At 46.1% G+C, this 25,804-nt stretch overlaps 1 protein-coding gene and 1 long non-coding RNA gene across 4 annotated transcripts; one reads left to right on the forward strand and one right to left on the reverse strand.

The window, feature by feature from the left end:
• Nucleotides 1–131: 131 nt before the first annotated feature.
• Nucleotides 132–15,589, forward strand: TNFRSF1A (TNF receptor superfamily member 1A). Its single transcript, XM_050959946.1, has 10 exons — nt 132–320; nt 8,347–8,521; nt 9,053–9,181; nt 9,538–9,684; nt 11,579–11,657; nt 11,892–11,983; nt 12,206–12,328; nt 12,672–12,709; nt 13,550–13,700; nt 14,271–15,589. The coding sequence occupies exons 1-10, from the start codon at nt 282–284 to the stop codon at nt 14,537–14,539; spliced, it is 1,242 nt and encodes a 413-aa protein (XP_050815903.1). The 5' UTR covers nt 132–281; the 3' UTR covers nt 14,540–15,589.
• Nucleotides 11,664–25,618, reverse strand: LOC127055729 (uncharacterized). Of its 3 annotated transcripts, none has more exons than XR_007775593.1 (4): nt 25,396–25,618; nt 23,807–23,920; nt 19,053–19,191; nt 11,664–11,891 (listed from the first exon to the last, which is right to left on the reverse strand). It is a non-coding gene; the product is annotated as an uncharacterized LOC127055729 (long non-coding RNA). The 3 variants fall into 3 exon arrangements; XR_007775591.1 differs by lacking the exon at nt 11,664–11,891 and adding an exon at nt 16,390–16,478; XR_007775592.1 differs by lacking the exons at nt 11,664–11,891; nt 25,396–25,618 and adding exons at nt 16,390–16,478; nt 24,503–25,267.
• Nucleotides 25,619–25,804: the final 186 nt, after the last annotated feature.

Here is a 25,804-nt window from a genome sequence, read left to right on the forward strand (position 1 = left end):
TGAGTTTTTGTCCCATGGGGAGGGGAGAGTGAATGGGGGTAAGGGCTGAATCTCTTGGACTCTGTGCTGTGGGTAGGGGAGGGTTAACTTTACGGTTCCATGTTACCTCCCTCCTCTGCCCCCCCCTTTCCTGTTGCTTTCTCACCCTTTGCTGGCAGGAAGTTGCAGAACTTACTAGTTTCAGTTTATGTACGGTCTCCTGGTGCTAGATCCGCGTTAGCCTTGGGGGGCTTCTCTGTAGACGGGGGTCTTATCATGGGGACGTAGGAGACGACAGAACCATGGCCCATCCGGAGCCTTCCCCTGCCTTGGTGGCTACGGTGAGTAACACTTGGGATGAGCACCTAACTCCCAACAATCAGTCACCAGGCTGGAGAGTCGGATTAATGGGAGCACAGGGCTGGGAGTGGTGTGGGTCTGGTTGGAAACTGCAGGAAGACTGGCAGTCAAGTTTCTGAGTTGTATCCCCAGGTCTGGGAGGGCTGTGGGGTCTGGTGGGTTAAAATGGGAGGAGAGTGAGAGTTAGGCAATCTGAGTTTTATTTTCTGATGTGCCTTTTGTGAGTCCCTTCCATTCTGGGGTCTCCTTTTCCCCCTCTGTAGAAATGGGCTGGTACTGATACCCTGCCTCCCCTCATGAGCTGCTCTCTCCTCCACTGGTGTGACCCCCTAGAACTGTGGTCCCTACATTTTTTACTTTGCCCTCCCGCCCCAGCTGGGGCTGGGCCATGGCTCCTGGAGGGAGGGGCGTGGATAGGAGTAAAGGAGGCAAGGCTGGGGCCACAGCTGGGGAGCGTAGCCTTGGGAGGGGACCAAGGCCCCTGTCGCGGGCCCACAGTCGGAACCCAGGGTGCAGGGCTGTTGGGGGGGCCAGGGGTGGAGCTGGGTGGCACTCCCCCTGTAGGGGCTGGCCTGGGCACCAGGTGCACCCCTCCCAATGTTCCTCGGCAGCCCCCTAGGGGTACACCTCACAGTTTGGGGACTTCTGCCCTAGAAAGACTGTGCTCCTGTCCTTGATGAGTTTTAGAGAGAGAAGGTTGTAGAGGTAATGTATTTTTCTCTGTGGGTGAGATAGAGAAACTTTCCAGCCACACACAGCTCTTCTGCCTTTCCCAGACCTGAAGAAGAACTTTGTCTTGAAAGCTTGTCTCTTTCATTAACAGAAGTTGGTCCTTTAAAAGCTATTACCTCACCCATCTTATCTCTAATATCCTGGGACCAACAGGGCTACAATAACACTGTATACACCTGATGCGTCATGGGAGTCCGTGAGCTTGCACTCCTCTGGTGGGGTTCCCTTACATAAGCTAGGCTGAAAGTTAGCCATATCCCACTTGGATTGGTGAGTGACCTGAGGCTGCTTTCTCTCACTGTAGCACCACAGGAAATAACACTTAACTATGAAGGAGATGCTTCTCCTGAGGTTCCCCAGCCATGTCCACAATCCTACAACATCTCTGCTTCCTCCTGTAAATGCAGTGCTCTAACAGTCCCTCCAGTCCTCCCATCACCTACATTTCCAATACCCCCCAGTTCCACAAATTTGGATAATGAATGTTGTCTTGTGTTTCCTGTCCCTATGTATCTAATCTCTTCAGTAATTCCTGTTGCCTCATCTGTGTCTGTCTCCCCCACTCTCTCTCATTCCCAGGGTTGCCATGGGGGGGGCACATGCCCCCCCCATTTCATACCACATTATAATTTTACCAGTTGCGGGGGAGGGCTTGCAGGGGGGCTATTTTCCTTAGCCCTTTGTAACCACGCCTCCCAGAACTAGGTGCCTGGCCAGCAGCAGCTGCTCTCCAGTCACCCAGCTCCTGCCACCATGGTCCTGGCAGTCTCCCCTTCTTTGGGAAACTAATCCATGGCTGGCAAGGTGCTGGGAGACCTCAACCAATGCCAGAGGTGGCTGTGCCTGAGTGGGTCTCTGCTGAGCTGGTATGGGGGGAAAGGAAACCTGTCTGTGCTGGTGCCTCTGGCTCAGGAGTGGGAGCGTTCAGTCTCCTGAGTGTATGGCTTAGAGACAGCTCAGGTACACGCACACAGTCGCCCCGCTACAATCCTTCCCAAACGCACACACGCACAGTCTCTTACACACTCCCCCAACACACTCACTCTTTCACACACAGTCTCCCCCCAGAGACACTAACACAAGTCTCCCCCAATGTGCGTGCGCACACACTCACACACTTGTATTATTATTATCATTGTTGTTACTACTTGGTACTTCCTGTCGAAATGCGCAATACACATATATTCTCTGTAATTTTATTCTCTGAGTAGTGAGTTCTAAAATGCCTAACCAGTCCTGGCTAGAGTAATTATCATTATTACTTTTATTACCATATTGTGCTTTGTCATTCATTATTTAAAGTGGTACAATCAAATAATATCCTTCTAGAATGTAAATATAGCTTGTACTCACCTTAGCTGTGCCAGTTGTTTTTAAAATACGCTAAACATACAATTTGAGACACTGTGCAGATGAAGGTCTCTTATTTTCAAATTGTATTCTTAATTATATTTGTAAAATAACTTGAAGTTTATATGAGAATAAATGTGGTTCCAAGTCTGATAGTAATGATGGAGTCAAATGTTACTAAGTCCCGTACATGATTGTGATTGGTAAACATAAATGCCAAAATAATTAGAAAAATACATTTGTATTCTTAATAAAAGAGAAAAAAAACTTAATCAGATGTTACTAATTATGTAAATACCTTTTTAGTGGAGTGAAAAACAATTGACTAAAATAGAGTAGATAACAGCAGTAACACAGAGAGCAGATTTTATTTATTTTTATTTATTTCTATTAAAGATAGTGTACTAAGTATCAAACTTGTGTTTCTGATATCTGTGTTAAGGTTCCAAAACTGATACCTCAAAATTTGGGATTGGGAATATCTAGCTGTACTATTCCCTGATTGTTCTAAATTTACATGTAAACTTAATATATAGCTTTAATTGATGTTTGTATATATTTTTCTTTCTTTATAAAGAAAGTAGATACAGTGATCCTATCAGCTAATTTCTAGGTTATCTACAAAAAAAACCAATGTAAAGTTGCCCCTCCTCCCCCAACCTGAAATAGTGCCCTCTGATATTCCACCTTGTGTAGTCAAAGCCCTTCAGCACCTCCAGTTTCCTCTGCCTCTCCAGTGCTCCCTGTCTGGCTTTATTCACCCTGACTCTTGGAGTGATAGTTCAATTTGAGAAATCTCCAGGGAACTGGGTTCTCCATGGGGGCCTGTGAAGCTGTGTTTTGGGGTTTCCACAGGGCTTTATATTCCAGGGGAATATTCCTGGAGTAGGACTCTTTAGTATTCAGTGACTCTAGGGGTTACTGTGTCACTCTGGTGTTCTCGCCTCAGGCAGCTGCCTCTCTTCCCTGTTCCTGACTTCCTGCCATAGCAGAAATAATTAATTTTTAATGAGCTCCCTCCCTAATCTGGCTCTGACTCAGCAAGAGGTTGGATTTACAGGAATTGCAGTTGCTTTCCAGACCTGCCAGCCAGCCTGGAGACTTTAACTCCTCAGTTGCTGGGATTAGTCAGAAAGAAAGGAATCTCTCCTCTCCTAAGCAGCACTGGAGAACCACTGCCTTGCTGAGGGAAGAATTAAGTGGCATTTACCCCCTAAAACCTATATATGAGAGTTAGTACTGACTCAAAGGAGAGAGTGCTCCCTTCTGACTCACCCATAGTTTTCTGTGCAGTACAGCACCCACTAACACTATGTTTGGGCAGTGGGGTGAGTACTCAGGGATATGTTCTTATTAAAGCATGACTCCTGCCCCCCAAAATCATAATATTTTTTACAAAATACGAGTTGGATTTCTTTATTTGATTTTTGGGTTTTGAGTCTTTAGGGAGCACTTGAGTCACATTTTCAAGCTTTTTCTCTGCAATTCTGAGGGCCAGTAACTTCCCTCTTTTAAAAAAAGAAAGTTGAGATTCTCATGTAATTGCGTGACTCATGGAGGTGGAAAAATGCTGAACATCAAGAGATTTGTGAAATAGTCATGAGAGTTGGCGACACTGAAGCTTGCGTTCACCAATTAAATATTTGTATTCTTGCTTTACAAACGTTTAGCACAAAGAAACTAGCCTGCAGCCAGTGGAATAAATGTAATCTAAAAGTGTAGGGGCACAAGGAGCTGGGTCCACAGATAAGCTTGAATTTCCCCTCCTCCCAAAAGTCTCCAGTAGCATCAAGTGCTGTATTTATACCATAAAAGCCAGTGTACTTGTACACATAAGGGTTTGTTTACACTTGAATTTTTAGTTGTTTTAACGTATTAACACTGTAACGTGACCGTGAATTCTAGTGTAGATGCTACACAAATGTTTGTTCTAGCACACAAACATTAAAACACTGGAATTAATATGTCTGGGGAAAAACTATTGTATAACACAGACGAATGACTTATTAAAACACACAGAATAGAGGAAGTGAGCTTACCTATTCTTTACATTTTAATAAAGCATCTACGTTGTAAAATTTTGTTGTCCCTTGAAATAATCACTCAAACGTTTCTTCCTGAAGGAGATGAAAACTCAGCAAACTGATGATGAGCCTATGATTATTTCAATACTTTAGCCACTGTCTTCTAATTCCAATACTGTAGCCAACTTGTAATAACCAACAGCCCCTCTATTCCCCTCTGCAACTATTTATTTTCTTCCCCATTTGCTCCCTCTTTTTCTTCTCCCTTGTTGTCTTCCTCACCTAGTTCCTTTTACTTGCTCACATCCCCCTCACTTGCGGACATCTACAGTACTTTCAGGCTAGACAGGAGTGCCTGTGAGGGTGTGAACTGCAGAGGTGGTGGCTTTGGGTTTTGCCAGGCTGAAGATGGGCAGGGGGAGGGGAGAACGTGACTCTCAATGCCTCCCTGCACCAGCCAATAGCTGTGGTGGGTGAGGCATGTGCTTTGTATCACCACCAGGACATGCAGAGGATGGGCATATATGGGTGCTCTCCCTCCCCATCCCAACTGACAGGCACTGTAACAGATGTAGACAGCTACCTGAGGTGGCAGAAATGTGGAACAGAGAGCTAGAACCGGCTCCTTGATGAAACAGCAAAATGCAGTACAGTTGTGGGGGTCTGGCCTAGATAACTAAAATGGTATGCAATGTGTAATTTTGGGTTTAATTACCAGTATTTTACACAGCTTGAACTGCTTTCTGATTCTTGTTCCCTGAGGTATGCCTCAGTGACTAAAAACATGATTCACCAGCACATATGCTGTGGTTTGAACTATTGTTTAATGTGGGGAATAAATTCGATCCATTTTGTAAACAGACAGGTGTTAGTTAGCATATATTTATCCCATCTTGATCTGTGGAATGGGTCCACTAAAATCAAGTTGTAAATCTGACCATCAGAAAGCAATTTCTCTGGATTGCAAAGGATGTCTGAACCTTGTCCTGGTAAGTTGCTATTTATGGAGCATAACAACCTCCTTCAAAGTAGCTCATGCATGTCTTGCCAGTATGCTGCTTACGTCAGGGCTTGGTAGCTGTCATGGATTCCTAAATGACTACTTCTGTAGACAAGCAGACTCACCCTTGTGGCACCTCCTGCTGGTGACTTCCAGGAATTAGCTCAATTTCCAGCCTGGAGCACCCTCTGCAGGCCAGTAATCCACCTGTCCTCTGGCCCCAAGTCCTTCCCTGGACCCCAGTGACTCTTAACTGGGGTGCTGCCCCCGGCAGTATTCCACCAATCCTCCCAGGGGAATCCCCACCCCACTAACCCCACTTTGCCTCAGTATTGGCTACTGCCCAGTCTCCATCTAGCCCCCACACCCTGGGGCAGACTGCAGTATCAGCCACTCATAGGCAAAGGGGTTTGGACCCACTGCTTTTGCCTACCCATGGGCTGCCCCCTGCAACACCCAGTATCTCTTGGCCTAATGCTAGGCCACAGCCTGGGGCTCTCCAGCTCCTTCACCTTTCCCCAGCCCTGCTTCACCCAGGTACCCTGTGTCCAGCAACCAGGCCTTTCTCCCTCTACAGCCAGAGGGAGACTGAGTGGGCTCCTGGCTCACTGCCTCTTATAGGGGCCAGCTGGGCCTGATTGGAGCATGGCCACAGCTGAGCCTACTTTCCCCAATCAGCCCAGGCTTATTGCCCCAGCCATAGCCCTCTTCTGGGCTGTTTTTAACGCCTTCAGGGCAGGAGCAGGGGTCCACCCTGCTACAATATGCATTAACAAAAGTCTTTAATAGTTCTCGGGAATTAGTTATTATGGTATTTTGTGTGTGTAAAAGGCTGAGTCATTTGTTTTGTTTCATCTTTGGTTTATAGTTCTTTTATTATTCCTCAGATCTTGATCAGCAATAAAACTTATTAACCTTTTATGTATTTGTAAAACCTAGAAATGGCTGTCTTGTAACTGTTTTCAGAAAATCTGATTCATCCTTGTCCCTTCATCTGTTATGCCTGAAGATGTGGTATCAGAGTAATCAACTTACATGACTTTGTGTTCTGTATGCTTGGCCTGGGCTTTTCTAGTATTTCCTATATTTATACTATGTACTTTATTTACATTTGGTTTATGTTTATAAATTCCCATGGTATCTTGTTGAAAATTGCTTCTTTGGCTAGAACATCAGCTTCATAATTATCAGACCACCTGCATGAATGCTCTTCCACTTTCTTTCCAGCAAACAATCAATTGCTATAATCAGTTCTTTGTGTCTAACTGGCTTACCCTTGCAACTGTGGAATCCATCTTGCTTCCATGTGAGTTGGTTAATGGCAACTGTCCATCTTGAAAGTTGATGATATAAGTGCCAAAGCAGTTCAGTTACTATGTGTCATGCTACAGCATTGTGAGTGGCTAAAAAGACCAATTCTTGAGTGACTATTCCTCTCACAGATAATGTGGGCATAAAGCACAGGGCAAGAAGGTAAAGTTGGTGCACTACTAGCTCTAGAGGCCTTCTGTACCTTCCTCTCTCAACCACCTCTCTTCAGCCTCTTTGAGTCCCTAGTGCACTGTATCACTCCAGTATGGCATGTTGCTAATTGCATCTTCCCAGCTTGCAGTGTTGATGTTGACTGTTTTCAAGTCCCTCTTGCAAACATCTCTGGACTTGAGCCTTAGAGCATCCCCAAGTTGGTTCAATATATCACACAAATGTGCATTTAAATACATTCTTAATCTTTCTTTGTTTTGTGGCAACTGAAAGAGCTGACAGTCTCTTACCTGTTATTTATAATTCATAGCTCTCTGACATTTTTTGAGAGAGGAGGTCCCCGTTTGCCAGAATTTCATTTTCCTAACATTTCTGTAGCTTTGAATGGTTTTCACATGTGTAACTTTCTCTTAAAAATTTTTAACTTTTGAGAGGGGAATAGGATGTCATACAGATGTAATAGGCACCTTTGTATGCTTATCTTTTCCAAAACCCACAACCACAACTCTTTATTATCTTTATTGGTTTAGCTTTCACTTTGCTAAAGTTCTCACAGCAGAAAAAAGTCTGTTTCTTTGCAGCTGGTACTAATCCCTTTCACAAGAGCAAGTTAGGAAAACATTGCACTCAAATAAAATTACAAAGAACTTATAAAAGCAAAGATCAAAACAATTTCACAGAAGCAAAGCAAAACAAGTACATTCTCACAGCACACTTCTCATTGAGAAGTCAGCCCACCCCTGGTACAAAGGAAAAATGTTATTTAACTTATTATGCCTATATAGGCCACCAAAATATCAAGTGTTAGCCTTTAGATGTGTAGTGCATTAAAAACTTTTCACATAGGGTGTTCTTTCTTTTCTCACAGCCCAGTGCTTAACTTCTCAATAATCTGTGTGAGGTAACATACAAAGTAAAAAAGTTTTTAAATGAGAAAGGAAAATATAATTTTTCTTTAAGGACGGAAATAGTAATTAGACTGCAGTCAAAAATATTCTCAGCTCACAGCTTTATAAATTATTTTGTTAAAGCAATTTCCCCAACCAAACACCGACAAAACAAAAACATTAAAATAAAGGTAGGCGGAGATACTCTTATAATGATAGATGAGTGAGTTGCTGTAATGTTGTTACATTGCTCTGTCTTTGTAGTCCTGGAGCATATTAGTTTTTAAACAGTGAAATGTGTTACAAAAAAAGATTTAATCAGGAATCAGTTGTCTTTCGCATGACTCAAGTGAAGGGATTTCAGTCCTTCCTTAAAATTCCATGTGGTTCATAGACCTTATATCCACTACAGTCTCTCTTCAAGCAGTAGGTCAGTTCAGTTGGTCTCCTTGTCATGACAGGCTGGTGCTAGGCTCAGCTGTGAATTCTACCCAAGGAAATGTTTTCTCACAGTGGTCTTTTCCCTTTCCAGCTCATTCTAACTCTGGCCTGGGTGTGGGCTGAGGAATGCTTGGGAGTAGCCCCAAACTCAGATACCCAACAAATCCATGGGATAGCCCTGGGGAGAAAGAAGAGGGAGCCAAAGTGTCAGGTGGGAGAGTACCTACACTCCAACAGGACCCACTGCTGCATGAGATGCCACGCAGGTACAGTAGAGTGTAACAGTGAGTCTTTACTGCTAAGGCCAGAGAGGCATTCCTGTTTCCTGAACTCTCAGTCCAAATATCTCTTGTTCCCAAGCTATCCCTGGTGAGAATGCCACATCCTGGGGTAAAGGAGACATGTACTTTTAGTCATGGGATGTCCTCTCCCCTTGTCCCTTCACCCTGGTGAGTGCATCCCCTGCTGGGGCTAAGGAAACATATAATTTACCTGCACTCTCAGCCAGATGCTGCTCAAGACAATCTGCAGCCTAGGCAAAACTTCAGTGTGCACCCCTCACCCCTGCCCAATCCCACTACAAAATCACCCCACCCTTTAGCATGCCAGGTCACAATGCCATGGGAGGGCCACCCCCCAGAAAGCTGCTATCCTAGGCAACTGTCTGCTTTGTCTATAGTTAGAGCAGCCTCTCAGCTCTGGGTTCCCCTGTCCCCTGCAGTGTCCCTGGCTCTCATTTGCCCTAGGAGAATGTCTCTCTATGCCTGTCAGATCCTTGTTAGGTGATTCTGTTTCAGGGACTTACTTGGCGGAAGACTGTCAGTCAGACATTCTTGCGACCCGCTGCATGCGATGTCCTAAGGGCACATTCACGGCTACGGATAACATTTTGAGGAAATGCATTAGTTGCCAACGGTGCCGTGCAGGTGAGTCTCACCCGTGGAATGATGGGGATGGGGGAAGTGGGTGGTGGTGGTGGGACAGGGACTGCAGGAGTGGACATGGGGATACGGTGGTGAGGAATGAGGATAGAGTGGAGGTGGGTGGATAGGGACAAGAACAGTGGAGGAAAGGGATATGGACAGTGTTGGTAATTGCAGTGGAGTGGTGGTGTTTTGATGAAGACGTGAGCCTGTAGGGAGTGATCGTCAGGCTCTTTGCTACCAACTCTTAGTTGGGGAAAACAGAGGATGATGATGTCTGTTTCTGGCCTGTACTGTCACCATGAAGAGGACCCAATGGTGGAAAGAGGGTGGAATCATCTCTCTCTCTTGCCCCTCAGAATTACAGCAGATAACACTGTCTGAGTGCACTGAAAAGAAGGATACAGTCTGTGGCTGTCAGACCAACCAATTTCAGAGTGAACTCAATACTTTATTCAAATGTAAGAACTGCAGCCCATGCCACAACGGGACCATCCGGCAAAACTGTGAGTGTGACACAGACAGCTGTTACTGCTGCCAAGGCAGGACATAGCAACCCCTTCCTCCCACCCACTTGCCTTGGGGGAGCCATATCCCTTGCCTTGGTGTGATTTCTCTGCTGGAGCAATTTCTTGTTCATTCCCTCCTACTGTATTTCCCTGAGTCCAGGAATGATGTCACCTTCTACAGTCTTCGCTACTCCTCCTTGCCCCCATGCAACCTTTGCTCCCTCAACACAGATTATATCTCTGTCCCGTACCACAGAGTGAATTTTCTCCCCCCCTCCATATACCCAGGAGAAATTTCCTGCTTCATATTAATTCCTCCCACCCTGCCTGTGCTGGAGCCAGTCCTTTCTGTCCTGAGTAAATTTTTCCTTCTGCTCTGGTGTGGATACCTGTCCCCCACTGCTCTGGAGCAATGTCTTCCCACTCCCTTCAACAAGCCCTGGAAGGATCCTACTCTCTCATACACTCTGAAGCAGTTTTACACCTCCTATGTCCTGGAGTGATGCACTCCCACACTGTTGTAGAATCATTTTCTCCATTGCTCCCCCTGCCCTTGATTGATTTCCCTCTCCCTTGCATGGGGAAGTTTTTTCCTCTAGCCTCTCCCTGACTTGAGAGTCATTTTTTCTATACTCTCTCCTTATGGAGAGACCGAGGGTCTGTCTACACTTAAAATGCTACAGTTGCACCACTGTAGTGAGTCAATGTAGACACTACCTATGCTAATGGGAGAATGCCTCCCATTGTCATAGATAATCCACCTCCCTGAGAGATGATAGCTAGATTGATTGAAGAATTCTTCCATCGACCAAGCACTGTCTAGATAGGGACTTAAGTCAGCTTAACTATGCCACTCAGGGGTGTGGATTTTTTACATCCCTGACCAACATAGTTAAACCAATCTAATTTTCTAGTGTAGACCAGGCCTTGGTTCTGCACCACCTCCCTCCTGACCTAGACTCACTTCCTCCTCCATCCACTTTCTCCTGTAGTCTGTTTTCTTTCTTTTCCCATAGTACAGCTCCCTCCCCAATTGTTCTGAAGCAAGTCTCCCTCTCTTTGGCAATTTTCCCATTCCATATCTCACACCTTCCCTGGTATGAATTTCCCTGCCCCTTAGGCGAGTCCCCTCCTCTGCCCTGCCCCTTCCCGTTCCAGCTTTCCTCTCTCTCTCTCTCTCACACACACACACACACACACACACACACACACTTGCCCTACAGTGACTTCACTCCTCCTCCTGCCCTTGAGCAATTTCCTTCCCTCTCCTCTGACTTAGAGCTATTTCCCTCCTTCCTCCCCCTAGTGCTCTCCCCATCCCCCCATGAGTTCTGGAGCCATTTTCCCTCCCTTCCTCAAGTGAGTTTTGCCTCTCTCTGCCATGTCCTGCAGCTGGTGACTTCCCCTTGAGCAGTTTCCCTCACAGCTGCACTAGAGCATTTTGCCTTATAGATATTGCCCACACATGACATACCACACCTCAGAGTGTTTTCCTCCCCCCGTCCTGATTGGCTTCCTCACCCATGCCTGCTGCTCTGGAGCCACTTCTCCCTCTCCTTCCCCTCCTGCTTGCTCTGTAGTGAATGTTTCCCCTTGTGCACCTCTCTATTTCCACCCTTCAACCCAGTTTCTGCTACACTGGAGCAGTTTCCCCTTTATCCTGTGCCTGAGAGTGATCTCCCTGCTCTGGGACTGTTCTCCCCAACCACCATCTACCGAGGAGCGTCACACCTGGCCCCATCTTCTCCCAAACACTCGTGCCATCAAGTGATTCACCTTCCAGACAACAATTTCCCCACCCACAAAGAGAGATCATCCTCTCTCCACCCTAGAGGGATTTTCCTTCTCTGTCATCTCCCCTGGGGCTGACATTTCCCTCTTTTCTCTACAGGTACAAAGAACAGTGACACGATCTGTGTATGTCACCCTGGATACTTCCTGCACAAAAATAACTGCAACCCTTGCAGCAGGTTGGTTTCCTGTTCCTATGCTCCCCCTACTTGTGCAACAGTGAGCATGGACTCCATTAGACACTGACCTTCGGCAGGCAGATTGAATAACCTCATCTTCCAGGCTCAGGCTGCCCCTTAGTGCTGTCACCAGACAGATTTGCAAGGAGCTGTGAAATGGGCAGTCCCTGGGAATACTTGATACATGGTGCCCTCGCTCCCCACATCACTCAGATTTCTGCTTCCCTCTTTCAGCTGTAATGAAGAAGAATGTAAGAAGGACTGTGCCACAGTGCTGAGGCCATCAACATTCCCCTCAGTGCAGGATGACTACTGGGGTTCGCAGGGTATTGGCATTCCTCCAACATTTGCTTCTGCTTTCACTACCAACCCCATCGCCATCCTCCCTGCCCTATTACTGCCCTATCCATCCTCCTCTCTCCCCACTTTTCCTCTGCTTTCACTCCCATCCCCATCTTTACATGTTCCCTTTCCGGTCTTGCTCCTGTCCTTACTTCCACTCTCTCCCCTTCCTTCTGTTACTCACTCAATCTCCCTCCCTCATCTAGGTCATATCATCTTGCTCATTGGCCTCGTCGTTGTGCTTGCAGCTAGCCTGGGGCTACTCTTTGCAGTTAAAGTGATCAAGCAATACCGTCAAAGAGTGACAACTGCTATCTTTTACTCATGTGGTGAGTACAACAGTCTCGGTGGTGATACTGGCTGGACGGATTTCAGGGGGCTGGGGAGGGAGATACGGGACTCAGCATCCCATTGGTCTGACCTAGTGCAAGGATGGAGGTGCATGCCAGAGTAGATGAGCTCACTGTCCTGATCTTGGCAGTTCTTACAGTCTTGCATCTATTCTCACACCAGTGATGAGAATCCCTCCCGTGAGCTTGTTGCTGGGATTTGTGCAATTCACCACAATCCCTCGAGTGAAATCAGAGCTGTGGAGGCACCCATGGGCTTGAGCTGCTTTTTCTGTTTATCTTGGATGGAAGGAACTGAAAACAATTTCTCCTTTTTTTTCAGTCTCTACGCAGCAGCCAAAGAAGGAGACAGTATCTGAAGTAAGCATGGCACTCAGTGCAGAAACCTACCTTCAGATTATCATTCCCTTCAGTCCCATTCCACCTGCCTGGGGCCCAGGGCAATGTTCTTCCCCCAGCCTGTTCTCAGGGTTCGTACTTTTGAACGTCCCGAGCATTAGGGCTCTGGGCCGTATACCTAAAGAGACTTCTCAGTTTCACAGACCGCCTGACTAGTGAGGAGTAGTTCCTGAGTTCCTATCCCCAGGCTTCATCTTGCCCCATTCTGTCTCTCAGGATTCATGCTTCTCAGACACTTGCAGATGGGTCTCATGTCCCCTCCGTTCCCGCCCCAGACAATCCTTTATGCCTGGCCTGGCCAAGCCCGGCAGATTTAGCTCATTTAATTTCTCCTCAGAACTTGATCCCTTCACCCCCCCTGAGCATTTCTGTGGCTCTTCTCTGAGCTCCTTCAGTTTGTCGCTGCCTCTTTGGGATTAAGGGACTCCACAAGACTGTATAAAAAGGGATTGTCCCCTCCCTCCTCTGGAACTCATCTGAGATCTCTTAGAGCATGTGGCCCTGAGCTGGGCTCCTGGCATGACTCAGTTCTGTAGATGTTTCCTCTTAGACCCCCATTTTCTGATGCCAAGAGAAAGTTTAACCCTCTTGCTGTGTGGGTAAGAAATGTTTGACCCCAGCCTCACAAATAAGGTGTCTGGGGGAGGGTCTCCTCCCTCATGGGGAAGTTTTAACTCCTGGGTCCCTGATCCACATCTCTCTTTACCTTGTTAAGTGTGCAGTGGCAGCTGTTCCCCTCAGATATAGTGGGTGTTGGGCTGCCCCAGTGGTGATTCCGGAGTAAATACTTGTCTCTCACAGGTTGTGATGAACGAGAGGAAAGCTGCCACCTTTGCTCCAGTAACACCCCAGATCGAAAAAATGTGGACAGCCAATGCTGTGCCAAGGTCAATGGTTGAACAGGAGCTACCAGATTGTGTCAGACCTGCTGGAAAGACTCAACTCCCAGACAGTGAGTGCAGCTCCCCGTGAGAAACAGGATTTCTTCATGCACATGGGGGTGGGATGTGCATTTGCCTGTGCAGCATGTGCACCTGCATGCATATGTGCATGACAACTCTGTGCATCAGTTGCAGTCCTGTGCCCAAACAGATCTAGTACATATGAGTTCACATGTGTTGGTGTTTGCCTGAGGCCAGCGAAGAGTGGCCTGTTGCATGTGTCCAGTTTTGGACAGTCTTGTTTTGGTGAGCTTATTGCCTGCTGTACTTTACTCTGTGAATGCATGGCAGTGACACAGTGCAAGCATCTTTACAAGAATGGCCTGGCATGTGTGCACGTGTACGCAAGACCATCCCCGTGAACAAGCTTGTGAGGCCCCCCATATTCATTTGTAGATAGGCTCAGACCCAGATGTGACATGTGTCTGTGTGATCGCTCAGAGGGGTGCAAGACCTGATCTGGGGGAGGTGCTTCCCAACACAGCACCATCATGTTTCTCACCCTAGTCTACACTGGTGCCATTTGCATCCCCGCTCCACTTCCCCAGACCCTGCTGATGTCCCCTTGCATGTTTCACCAGACCCTGTTGTTCTCTATACTGTGGCGGACCATGTCCTGCTGTCTCGGTGGAAGGAGTTTGTGCGACGCCTGGGGCTGAGTGACTATGAGATTGAGCGAATTGAGCTGGAGCAGCGGCGCGTGCGGGATGCCCAATACGAGATGCTGAGACAGTGGAGGCTGCAGATGGGCCAGGGTGCCACAGTGGAGCGCATCAGCTACGTCCTCAACCAGATGGAACTGAGTGGTTGCAGCGAGGCTATCCAGGAGGCGCTGGCCGGGCAGCCCTAATCCCCATTCTTACCTCCTGCACAGGCAACTCTAACCTCTTCTGCTTTAGTGCTCCCTTCTGTAGCTCTGACCTGCCTCTTCAGAGAGGATTCTAACCCATTCTGTCTTTCTTGTGCGTCTCCACCTCTTTTCCCCACCCACTCTGGTATGTTTGTTGGGGTTGGCAGCAGGTGATGCTGGTGGAAGGTTAATGATCACTTTTCAGTAAACCACAAAGTTACTTATGCCTTCAAACCAGGACAAAGTCCTAGAGCAGCTGCCATGGGGGAGCACCTCTGAAAGGACAAAACAGATTGATTCTGTGACCAAAACTTGGAGGCCAACATATAACACAGAACCCAACCTCCCAGCCCTGGAAAGGGAACGTCGACTGGGGTCCAGTCATGGGTGTTCAGGGGTTGGATGGTGCCACCACAAGAAAGAGGGAGAAGTTAGCTTCCTGTTCCTCTATTGCTCGAGGGGAGTAATGGAGTTTCTCAGGTGCTGATAGGTCAGGTGAGATTGCTGCTATTTCTATAGCTCTTTTCTGTACCTAAAACACATGTAAAAGAGCATTAACAAAGTACATGTATATGTGTCTCTGTGCATGTGTGCATGGATGGGAGTGAGTGTGGCTTTGAATGCGTTTGCCTGTGTACATACATGAATGACTGGTTGAGAATGGAAAAGTGCATGCACATATGGTGGCATGAGTGCATCTGCACATCTCTGCTTACACTCAGGCAAGCCAGGCATGCGTGACTGTGGCCTCATATGTGTATCTGCCTTTGGATGATTTGCTTAATCTGATTTAGCTGCAAGTATGATGGCATATATTTTGTTAGGGACTTCTGAATAATTTCACACTACTTCCCAGTCTCCATCCCATGAGCGCCCACTGTTACATTCTTCCAACTGTTAGCCCTTGTGAGGTGTGGAGTAGCTAAGGGCTCAAATTATCCTCACACCTTTTGAGCATGCATTCTCTGTCTCTTGCAGAGGGCCAGGAGGATTGTTTTTTAAACTCTTGTAAATACACTAAATGCTCTGAAATAAAAGCCCAGTTTATAACCCTGCTTCCAGTCTGCATTTGTCCATTTAGTCTTCTCCTGCATGCCACTGGAAGAGAGAGACAGGAGCAGGGGGACCCCAGAAGCAACCAGCATGGGCCACAGCCAGAGATGGAACATTGGATTTGTGGAATCAAGAATCTCCTCTTTTGTTCATAGAATTCAATTGTCCCAGAGACGTGGGGAAGTTGGAGAAGAGCTGGCTGGTTGCGAGTGGGGAAAAAGAGTCAATGTGAGCATGAATGGAGGCCCCAATACATTTGGAAGATTAGTTTGTTAATGAGGTCCTAGCAAACTTTAAGTGAACTTGCAAACAATAGACAGTTAATATTAAAAAATAGTAAAACCTCTTTGATTAAGCACAGGGAATAATTATAGTGAAGAGGCAGCTCCTCTATAGGTAATGTTAAGATCCCCTTTCTATTTAAAGCTCTGTAATAAAAAAAATGTGCTCTCAAATAGCACATTTTTGTAGATCTCCAAGTGCTTTACAAAGAAGGTCAGTATTATTAATTACAGGTGGGGAAACCCGAACATAGAAGTGAAATAACTTGCTTGTCATTGCACAGGTCAGAGGCAGTGCGTCAATAAAACCCAGATCTCCTAAATCCGGGTCCAGTGTTCTATTCACTAGCCCTGCTCGCTCTTCTCAATTGGGGGCCAGTTCTTTTAATCAAATGACTTAACTTAGGCAAAGTCTACACTACTAAATTTAAGTTTACCTAAGTTACTTCGATGTACAGCCATTGCTGCAATTGAATCGGTTTTACATGTCCACACTACGCTTCTTGTGTCCTCACCAGGAGTGTTTGCACCAATTTAGGATAGCTTCTGAAAAGTAGCAACAGTCAGCGTAAGCAACATAGTGTCTTCACCAGTGATACTCAGACCTCAGGAAACAAATTAGCGATAAATCAACATTACCCAGAAGAAGTAGTAGCGTGAATTCATTGTTTCATTTACTATAGTATTATATATTCATATTTAAACAGTATATATATATAGTTCTCACAGTAAAATGACTGACCAAATATTATTATTTTATCAACTACAATTGGTTAATAACAGTAAAAGGATTCTGATTTGTTAATAATTAAATCACATAGTATTTTAATATCATGTGCTGCAAAGAGCCACAGGATACACATTAAAGAGTCATTTGTGGCTTGCGAGCCTCTGTCTGTATATCACTGATATACACAGGGCTGATGCAACCACTTAGGCAAACTAGGCAGCCGCCGAGGGCGCCTAAAAGCCCGCTCAGGCAAGGAGGTGGAGTGGAGGTGAGCTGAGGGGGGAGGAGGGCCACCTGCAGTAACGGGGGGGAGAGGGCGCACAGAGGAACCACTTCCCACCTCAGCTCACCTCCACTCTGTCTCCTCCGCTGAGCACACAGCCCCCGCTCTAAGTCTCCTCCACTCGGCGCCGCAAGCCTGGGAGGGGAGGAGAATTAGAGCGACACCAGCATGCTCAGCGGAGGAGGCGGAGCCGAGGTGAGTTGGGACAGGCTCCCCAGGCGGGGTTAGCTGCCACGGGGGGGGGCTCCCCGGATGGGGTTAGCAGCCGTGGAGGGGGGCTCCCTGGGCGAGGTTAGCTTCAGAGGGGGGTAGCTGCTGTGGGGGGGCAGCAGCAGGCTCCTCAGGTGGGGGGCTGGGTTAGCTGGGCGCGGGGGTGGCGCAAGGTGGAAGTTTTGCCTAGGGTGTGAAACTTTCTTGCACCAGCCCTGGATATACACTGACATTGCGTCCATCTAACTAAATGGACCTAAGCGCTATGCCTCTCATGGAGGTGGAGTTATTAAGTCAGGGTAGTGGGTGAGTTACATCAGTCGGAGTTGCATTTTAGTGTAGACACTTGAGTTAGGTCGACGTAAGTGCCTTAGCAGGCTCAGCACAAAGCATTTTTATCCTTTTCACAACCTAACCTTTACTTGTAAACGTACAACTATATAACGACAATTAACTGCTATAGGGTCACTAGATATTCAAAAAAGCAGCAAAGAATCCTGTGGCACCTTATAGACTAACAGACGTGAATACCCACTTCCTCAGATGCATGTCTTCACCCACGAAAGCTCATGCTCCAAAACGTCTGTTAGTCTATAAGGTGCCACAGGATTCTTTGCTGCTTTTACAGATCCAGACTAACACGGCTACCTCTGATACTAGATATTCAAAGACAGGGACAGGGACAAATTTATAAGGGAAAGAAAATTTTCAGGATTGTTTAAAGCAACTACTGTTATTATCTTTGAATTTTATCAGACTCTTTTACACCAAGCATGCACTTAATTCGTTAAAATCAAATGATGTTAAGGTAAGTACACAAAGTAAACCAAAAGCCCTAAAAAACCCACATATTGTTGTCATCAAGACAATTTCTTACTATATTAAAGTAACAGAAAACACACCACATTCTGAACACTTAAAAAAGTACCATAGAGCGTTCTTAAGACTATTTCATACAGTGAAAGTCATTATCACATTTAGTACATGTGATACATATAAGCACAGGTATGCCTTACATCAGGGCTTCTCGAACTGGGGGTTGGGACCCTTCAGGGGGTCACAAGGTTATTACATGGGGGGTCGCGAGCTGTCAGCCTCCACCTCAAACCCTGCTTTGCATCCAGCATTTATAATGGTGTTAAATATATTAAAAAGTGTTTTTAATTTATAAGGAGGGTCGCACTCAGAGGCTTTGCTATGTGAAAGGGGTCACCAGTACAATAGTTTGAGAACCACTGCCTTACACCAATGATTGACGCATTCTTGATGCCATGAACCATTCCAGAAAAGGTGGGGGGAACCAAATCACATACCCCAACATTTCTGTAAATGCATAATTGTCAATGCATTGCAATTCCATGAACAATTAAATCTAAAGTGGTAATCATATTAAACATTTAGATTTTAAAATACATTGGTCACTGCTTAATGTAATCAGTAAGGTACAAGTAATTAATGGTATGAATTATAACTGTACTGCCATATATCTCCAGAATCCTTTTGAATACAGTTAACTGTACTGCTGTGTATTTCCAGAGTCCTGAACACGTACAGTTGCATCATTTCATGCCTGCTCAAGCCAATATAAAAGGGTTTTTTTCACATTATCCCTGCTCTGTTTTTGATTCATATTTGCCATTTTACATGGTTCAGCTGACTGTCAGAGAAGTGACTGAAAGATGACAACTTTAGAAGCAATTTCTCTTTAATTACTCTTTTTTATTACAATATCTGCTACCATTGATGATAACAGAAGAAAAAGAGATATGGTAGCTCTCTATGGAGGATTCCCAGGCCATTCCTGTGCACATAAACAGCCTTTGTCATAGAGCACTCTCTGCCTACCTGGTGCAGCTACTCGGAAGCAAATAGATACTGTACCTCATAGTTTTTTTTTTTAATTAAACAGAGTATAAGAATGTGAACTCCATATATTAATTGGACTTGCATACTCACCAGAGGTGCCTTCTCCAGCATCACGCTTGGCCATGATGCTGTTCTGTGACTGGCTGAACTGCTCCGGGGGTTACAAACAGTTCCTGGTTCTCTGGGAGAATGGATCTCTTGCTGGACTGTCTCCCATTCTCCTTAGTAACTGCAAGAGGGGGAAAAGATGCTTATCTCTCTCTGGCTGGTCATGTGCATGTTGAGCATTGCATGCTTCACAATGGGCATCCACTTGTGTATCAGCCAAATGCAAATGAAGGATTGTGAAATTAACAGGAAAAGCAGCAGGAGTTATCGTGTTTAGGGGTAAGACAATTAACTTTTGAAACTGTATCTGGCATGCAGATGAACCCCTAGTGATCTCTTCAATTTGTGAGGACAAGCTGCCAGCAAACTTCATCTTATGAGAAGAGGTCTTTTCAACCAGGCTTGGTTGGAAACACTGAAGATAACTTTTGGTGGGATAAACTTCTTAAGATAGGAAGATAACTTGTTAGTTAAATTTAAGATTTAGAAGGCATGTTATGATGTTGTTTTACATATAACCATATGTTCCGATCTCTTACACTGCTTTTTAATTTAATCTCTATTCTTTCTTTTTTCTTATAACTGAACTCAAGTGCCATGCATAACACAGGAGCAAGGGTATAAGGTGAAACTGGGGTACATTGTTCCTTTGGAAACAGAGGATCTGAGATTTCTGTGGATATCCCATGATCAGGGGATGATAATATAGGGGGACACTCTGAATGGGCTCATGGTCTGGTGGACATCTCATAGACTCATAGACTCTAGGACTGGAAGGGACCTCGAGAGGTCATCGAGTCCAGTCCCCTGCCTTCATGGCAGGACCAAATACTGTCTAGACCATCCCTAATAGACATTTATCTAACCTACTCTTAAATATCTCCAGAGATGGAGATTCCACAACTTCCCTAGGCAATCTATTCCAGTGTTTAACTACCCTGACAGTTAGGAACTTTTTCCTAATGTCCAACCTAAATCTCCCTTGTTGCAGTTTAAGCCCATTGCTTCTTGTTCTATCATTGGAGGCTAAGGTGAACAAGTTTTCTCCCTCCTCCTGGTGACACCCTTTTAGATACCTGAAAACTGCTATCATGTCCCCTCTCAGTCTTCTCTTTTCCAAACTAAACAAACCCAATTCCTTCAGCCTTCCTTCACAGGTCATGTTCTCAAGACCTTTAATCATTCTTGTTGCTGTTCTCTGGACCCTCTCCAATTTCTCCACATCTTTCTTGAAATGCAGTGCCCAGAACTGGACACAATACTCCAGTTGAGGCCTAACCAGCGCAGAGTAAAGCGGAAGAATGACTTCTCGTGTCTTGTTTACAACACACCTGTTAATGCATCCCAGAATCATGTTTGCTTTTTTTGCAACAGTATCACACTGTTGACTCATATTAAGCTTGTGGTCTACTATGACCCCTAGATCTCTTTCTGCCATATTCCTTCCTAGACAGTCTCTTCCCATTCTGTATGTATGAAACTGATTGTTCCTTCCTAGGTGGAGCACTTTGCATTTATCTTTATTGAACTTCATCCTGTTTACCTCAGACCATTTCTCCAATTTGTCCAGATCATTTTGAATTTTGACCCTGTCCTCCAAAGCAGTTGCAATCCCTCCCAGTTTGGTATCGTCCGCAAACTTAATAAGCGTACTTTCTATGCCAACATCTAAATCGTTGATGAAGATATTGAACAGAACCAGTCCCAAAACAGACCCCTGCGGAACCCCACTTGTTATACCTTTCCAGCAGGATTGGGAGCCATTAACAACTACTCTCTGAGTACGGTTATCCAGCCAGTTATGCACCCACCTTATAGTAGCCCCATCTAAATTGTCCTTCCTAGTTTATCTATAAGAATATCATGCGAGACCGTATCAAATGCCTTACTAAAGTCTAGGTATATCACATCCACCGCTTCTCCTTTATCCACAAGGCTCGTTATCCTATCAAAGAACGCTATCAGATTAGTTTGACACGATTTGTTCTTTACAAATCCATGCTGGCTATTCCCTATCACCTTACCACCTTCCAAGTGTTTGCAGATGATTTCTTTGATTACCTGCTCCATTATCTTCCCTGGCACAGAAGTTAAACTAACTGGTCTGTAGTTTCCTGGGTTGTTTTTATTTCCCTTTTTATAGATGGGCACTATATTTGCCCCCTTCCAGTCTTCTGGAATCTCCCCCGTCTCCCATGATTTCCCAAAGATAATAGCTAGAGGCTCAGATACCTCTTCTATTAACTCCTTGAGTATTCTAGGATGCATTTCATCAGGCCCTGGTGACTTGCAGGCATCTAACTTTTCTAAGTGACTTTTTACTTGCTCTTTTTTTATTTTCTCTTCTAAACCTACCCTCTTCCCGTAAGCATTCATTATACTAGACATTCCTTCAGACTTCTCAGTGAAGACTGAAACAAAGAAGTCATTAAGCATCTCTGCCATTTCCAAGTCTCCCGTTACTGTTTCCCCCTCCTCATTGAGCAGTGGGCCTACCCTGTCCTTGGTCTTCCTCTTGCTTCTAATGTATTGATAAAAAGTCTTCTTGTTTCCCTTTATTCCCATAGCTAGTTTGAGTTCATTTTGTGCCTTTGCTTTTCTAATCTTGCCTCTGCATTCCTGTGTTATTTGCCTATATTCATCCTTTGTAATCTGACCTAGTTTCCATTTTTTATATGACGCCTTTTTATTTTGTAGGTCACGCAAGATCTGTTGTCAACCTACAAGGCAAAGACAGAGCTGGTGTAGCTCAGAGGATAGTGCTTGAGTTGCTGACAGGCTGATGTGTTAGGGAACCAATACCCGGCCAGCACAAGCAAGGCCCCCTCCATGCTGGAGGGAGGTGGTGACAAGGTAACTCACAGTTCTGGATGCCTTAAGAAGCATTACAGCAGTCACAAAACCTTTTCAGAACAGTTACAGTAGGGGGTATGTGACTGTAAATTGATACCAACCCCCCTTTAGGCTGAGGCAGAAAAAGCACCATCTTCTTCTAATTGTTGCCAGTTCTTTTGTATCTCAAGAAGTCCAAGTAGTAGCTAGGCTCTGAGAAAGAGGGTGTGACAAAACACACCCCTGTATTCACACCCTACACACTATTGTAATAATCTTTGTACAAGGTATGCCTTGTAAGTTATCATGTGAAAACTCATAATTTGCTGGTCAGTATCATTCTGATAAAATATGTGTGACAACATTGTATGTGAAGTTATAAGATTTTTCTGTATGACATTAATATCTGTTCCAAACACCACCGCCCTGCCCAAGTAGAAGTCAGCAAACAGGCCTATCCTAAACAAATGAATGTGTGCCTGCCTTAATTTGTATTTAAGCAGTAAACAGAATCATCAAGCAGGAGGGAAAACACAGGAAGTTCAAACAGGTGAAAGAAAACATTAGGGAATATCCTTCCACATAGACTCTTTGTCTCCTGGGTCTCAGCTGGAAATGTTTTTCAAGAGGGGGACTGAAACTACAAAAAGAAGGGAGAAACACCGTAAGGTACCCCTCTTTCTCCTCCTGTCCACCTCATCCTCTGCACCTGGGCAGATAAAACAGCTATTGGACTCTGGGGGCAGGGTTCTGACCTGAAAATTTGGTCAATAATCTGCTGGAACATGTGGTAGAAAGTTTGCTTTGCAACTAAGTTGGTTTCTCAAGTAGATATTAATAGGCATTTTATCTTTATTTTTCTTGTAACCATTTCTGACTTTTATGGCTCATTATTTGTGCTCACTTAAAAGCTCTCTTTGTAGTTAATAAATTTGTTTTACTGTTTTATCTAATTCAATCTACTCAGAGTGAAGTGTCTAAATAATTATTTAAGGTAATAAGATTGTATATTATTTCCTTAAAGCAGGGGTGAGCAAACTGTGGCTCAGGGGCCACACCTGGCCCTTCAGACGTTTTAATCTGGCCCTCGAGCTGCTGCCAGGGAGTGGGGTCGGGTGCTTGCCCCGCTCTGCATGTGCTGTGGCTCCCAGAAGCAGTGGCATGTCCCTCCTCTGGCTCCTAAGCGTAGGGGCAGCCAGGGGGCTCAGTACACTGCCCCTGCCCCTAGCGCCACCTCTGCAGCACTCACTAGTCAGAAACCACTGCCAATGGGAACTGCAGGGTGGCACCCGCAGACATGTCAGTGCGCAGAGCTGCCTGGCCATGCCTCCGCTTAGGAGCCGGAGGGAGGACATGCTGCTGCTTCCGGGAGCTGCTTGAGGTAAGCGCCGCCCAGAGCCTGCACCCCTGGCCCCCTCCCGTGCCTCAGCCCTGACCCCCTCCTGCCCTTCAAACCCCTCGGTCGCAGACCAGAGCACTCTCCTGCACCCCCATCCCAGAGCCCACATCCCCAGCCGGAGCCTCCTCCTGTACCCTAAACTCCTCATTTCTGACCCCACCCCAGAGCCCACACCCCACAGCCAGAGCCCTCACTCCCTCCCATACACCCCAACCCCCAATTTCATGAGCAATCATGGCCTGCCATACAATTTCCATACCCAGATGTGGCTCTCAGGCCAAAAAGTTTCCCCATCCCACCTTAAAGGAATAATGGACTTAATCAAAATATACATATGCTAGGGACAAAGCAACAGTTACACTGGCATTTCCTAATTTTGAATGCTTCCCTTATTCCACTGTATCAGACTCAAACTTCTTGTCTGTACTCTCAAAGCCCCTCACAATCTAACTCTGCCCTACGTACCCGACCTTATATCTTAGAGTAAGGTTCATGTCTGTCTTACCTCTACCGGCGATGCCAGCCCGCAAAACTCAGTTCTCTACTATGATAAGCACTTCTGTGGGAAATGTGCTCAGTCAGAATCCATAAGAATTCATCTCTTCAGAACTCACCTCTTCTGTAATGTTTGCAGGAAAGTACAATCAGATAATGGCTGGACAAGTGGCAAATTGTGATCACTGCTTTTCATTGGCTAAGAATTGTGCATATCCTTTTGTTTTATTTCATTCTACCCTTGCCCACTTGTGTCATCCACCTGTTGTGTCTTGTCTCTTTAGATTTATAAACTTTTTGGGACAGACACTGTCACTTGCCATCTCTGCTTTCAGCACTTTAGCACATTCGGGCCCTGGCCTGGTTGGCCTCTAGGTGTTACTGGAAAATACAAATAAAAAATAAGGCCATTGTGCTTGATAAAAGAGAAGGAAGAGTATGCAATACTATGTGTTTCTTCTGTCTCTTAATTATTTTTAATTGTTTTGTATTTAACCTCATGTTTAAATTCACTCTGTTCATAAATTTAACTATTTGCTCCATTATCTTTCTGGCAGTTATCTCTCAGGCGTTACTCAGCACATAGCTGATATCTACTTCCCTCACCCCAGGATCAGGAACAAGGTTTAGTGGTGGTAGTGTCTAGCACCACAAAAAGTGGTCCTTGCCCCAAAAAGCTTACAATCTAAGGTGGACAGATGCTCACCTCACCAATGGGTTATCTCAGAGTTTATAGCGGTGACCATCACTGTATCTCAGTGCCTTCCATGAAAAATTAACAGCCATGTCCCTAGAGCAGTGGTTCTCAGCCAGGGTCCACGAGCCCTTTCAGGAGGTCAGCAGAGCCCCATGGCTGGCCCCTAGTCTCAGCACTAAAGCTGGTGCCCCCCTGTACCAAAGCTGGGAGCAGCACAGGGCTAATGATCGCACCCCCCACCACAGCCAGGAGCGGTGCAGGACTGATGCCAGCACCCCCTTAAGCCCCCAAAGCCAGAAGAGGTGTGAGGCTGAAGCTGGGAGCCCCATTGCCCCCCCAAAGCTGGGAGCAACCCTAGGAGCCCCCCTCCGTACACAGTATCTAGCTACCCCCTGCCTGCATCCGGAACTACTCCCCTCTCCGCACACAGCCTCTAGCTACCTCCTCCCTGCACCCTGAGCAGTTTTCAAACTTTTTTAACTGAGTTCCTCCTTTTAGTTATATTTTTTGGTTGCATCCCCCACAGCCGGGACAGGCTGGGTTGCCTCCTGAGTGAGTCAGGAAGTGGAGGTGGTGCTCCACCCCTGGACCTTGTGAGGTCCCTGTAAATGGAAGTAAAACTATGTCTGTGCCCAAGGGTCTCCCCCTGCCCAGAGCCCCAAGTTCCCCCACCCCCTGCTGGACCCTAGAGTTTTTATAGCACCTTGAGGGGGGGCCTCAGCAAAGAAAAGGTTGAGAACCCCTGCCCTAGAGGACTTTGCAATACAAGGTAAGTGTTAGGTAGATATAACTGGTGATAAAATTCTAAGTCACCAGGTCTCAGCATGTGATGGCGGTGGCAACAAGCCATGATGGCCCTTATGATGATGCCAAAGCAATACAAATATTCAATTATCGCACACCTGGCTGATTCCATCTCCTCTCAGGTTAAGCGCAATACGCTCAGCTAGCTGCTAAAACAATCTGGAATCTCCCCAGGGATCGCAGAGAAACCCGCAATCTGCCATTCTTGCAGACACACGTGGTTTGCAAGTGTGAAAGGAAACAACAGAGCAAGAATCCTACAAATCATCTTTACAGGTTAAAATGCCCATCCTGCCGCCCTCCTTCCCCTAGCGGGGACAGTTTCACAGCCAAGCAGAGCGCTTTCTCAGGGGGAGAGCCTCAGCTCTAACCACCGTGACCGGCCTTGGGACTAGCGTGACGCTCAGACTCCGGGGCTGGCGGGGGAACACGCGGGCGCTCGGCCGGGACCGGGCAGAAAGGAGGGCGAGGGAGCGGGGCGGGAGGCGACAATTCAGCTAAACTGAC

Source organism: Gopherus flavomarginatus, chromosome 1, assembly GCF_025201925.1.
Source record: "Gopherus flavomarginatus isolate rGopFla2 chromosome 1, rGopFla2.mat.asm, whole genome shotgun sequence".
Classification (NCBI taxonomy): Eukaryota; Metazoa; Chordata; order Testudines; family Testudinidae; genus Gopherus; species Gopherus flavomarginatus.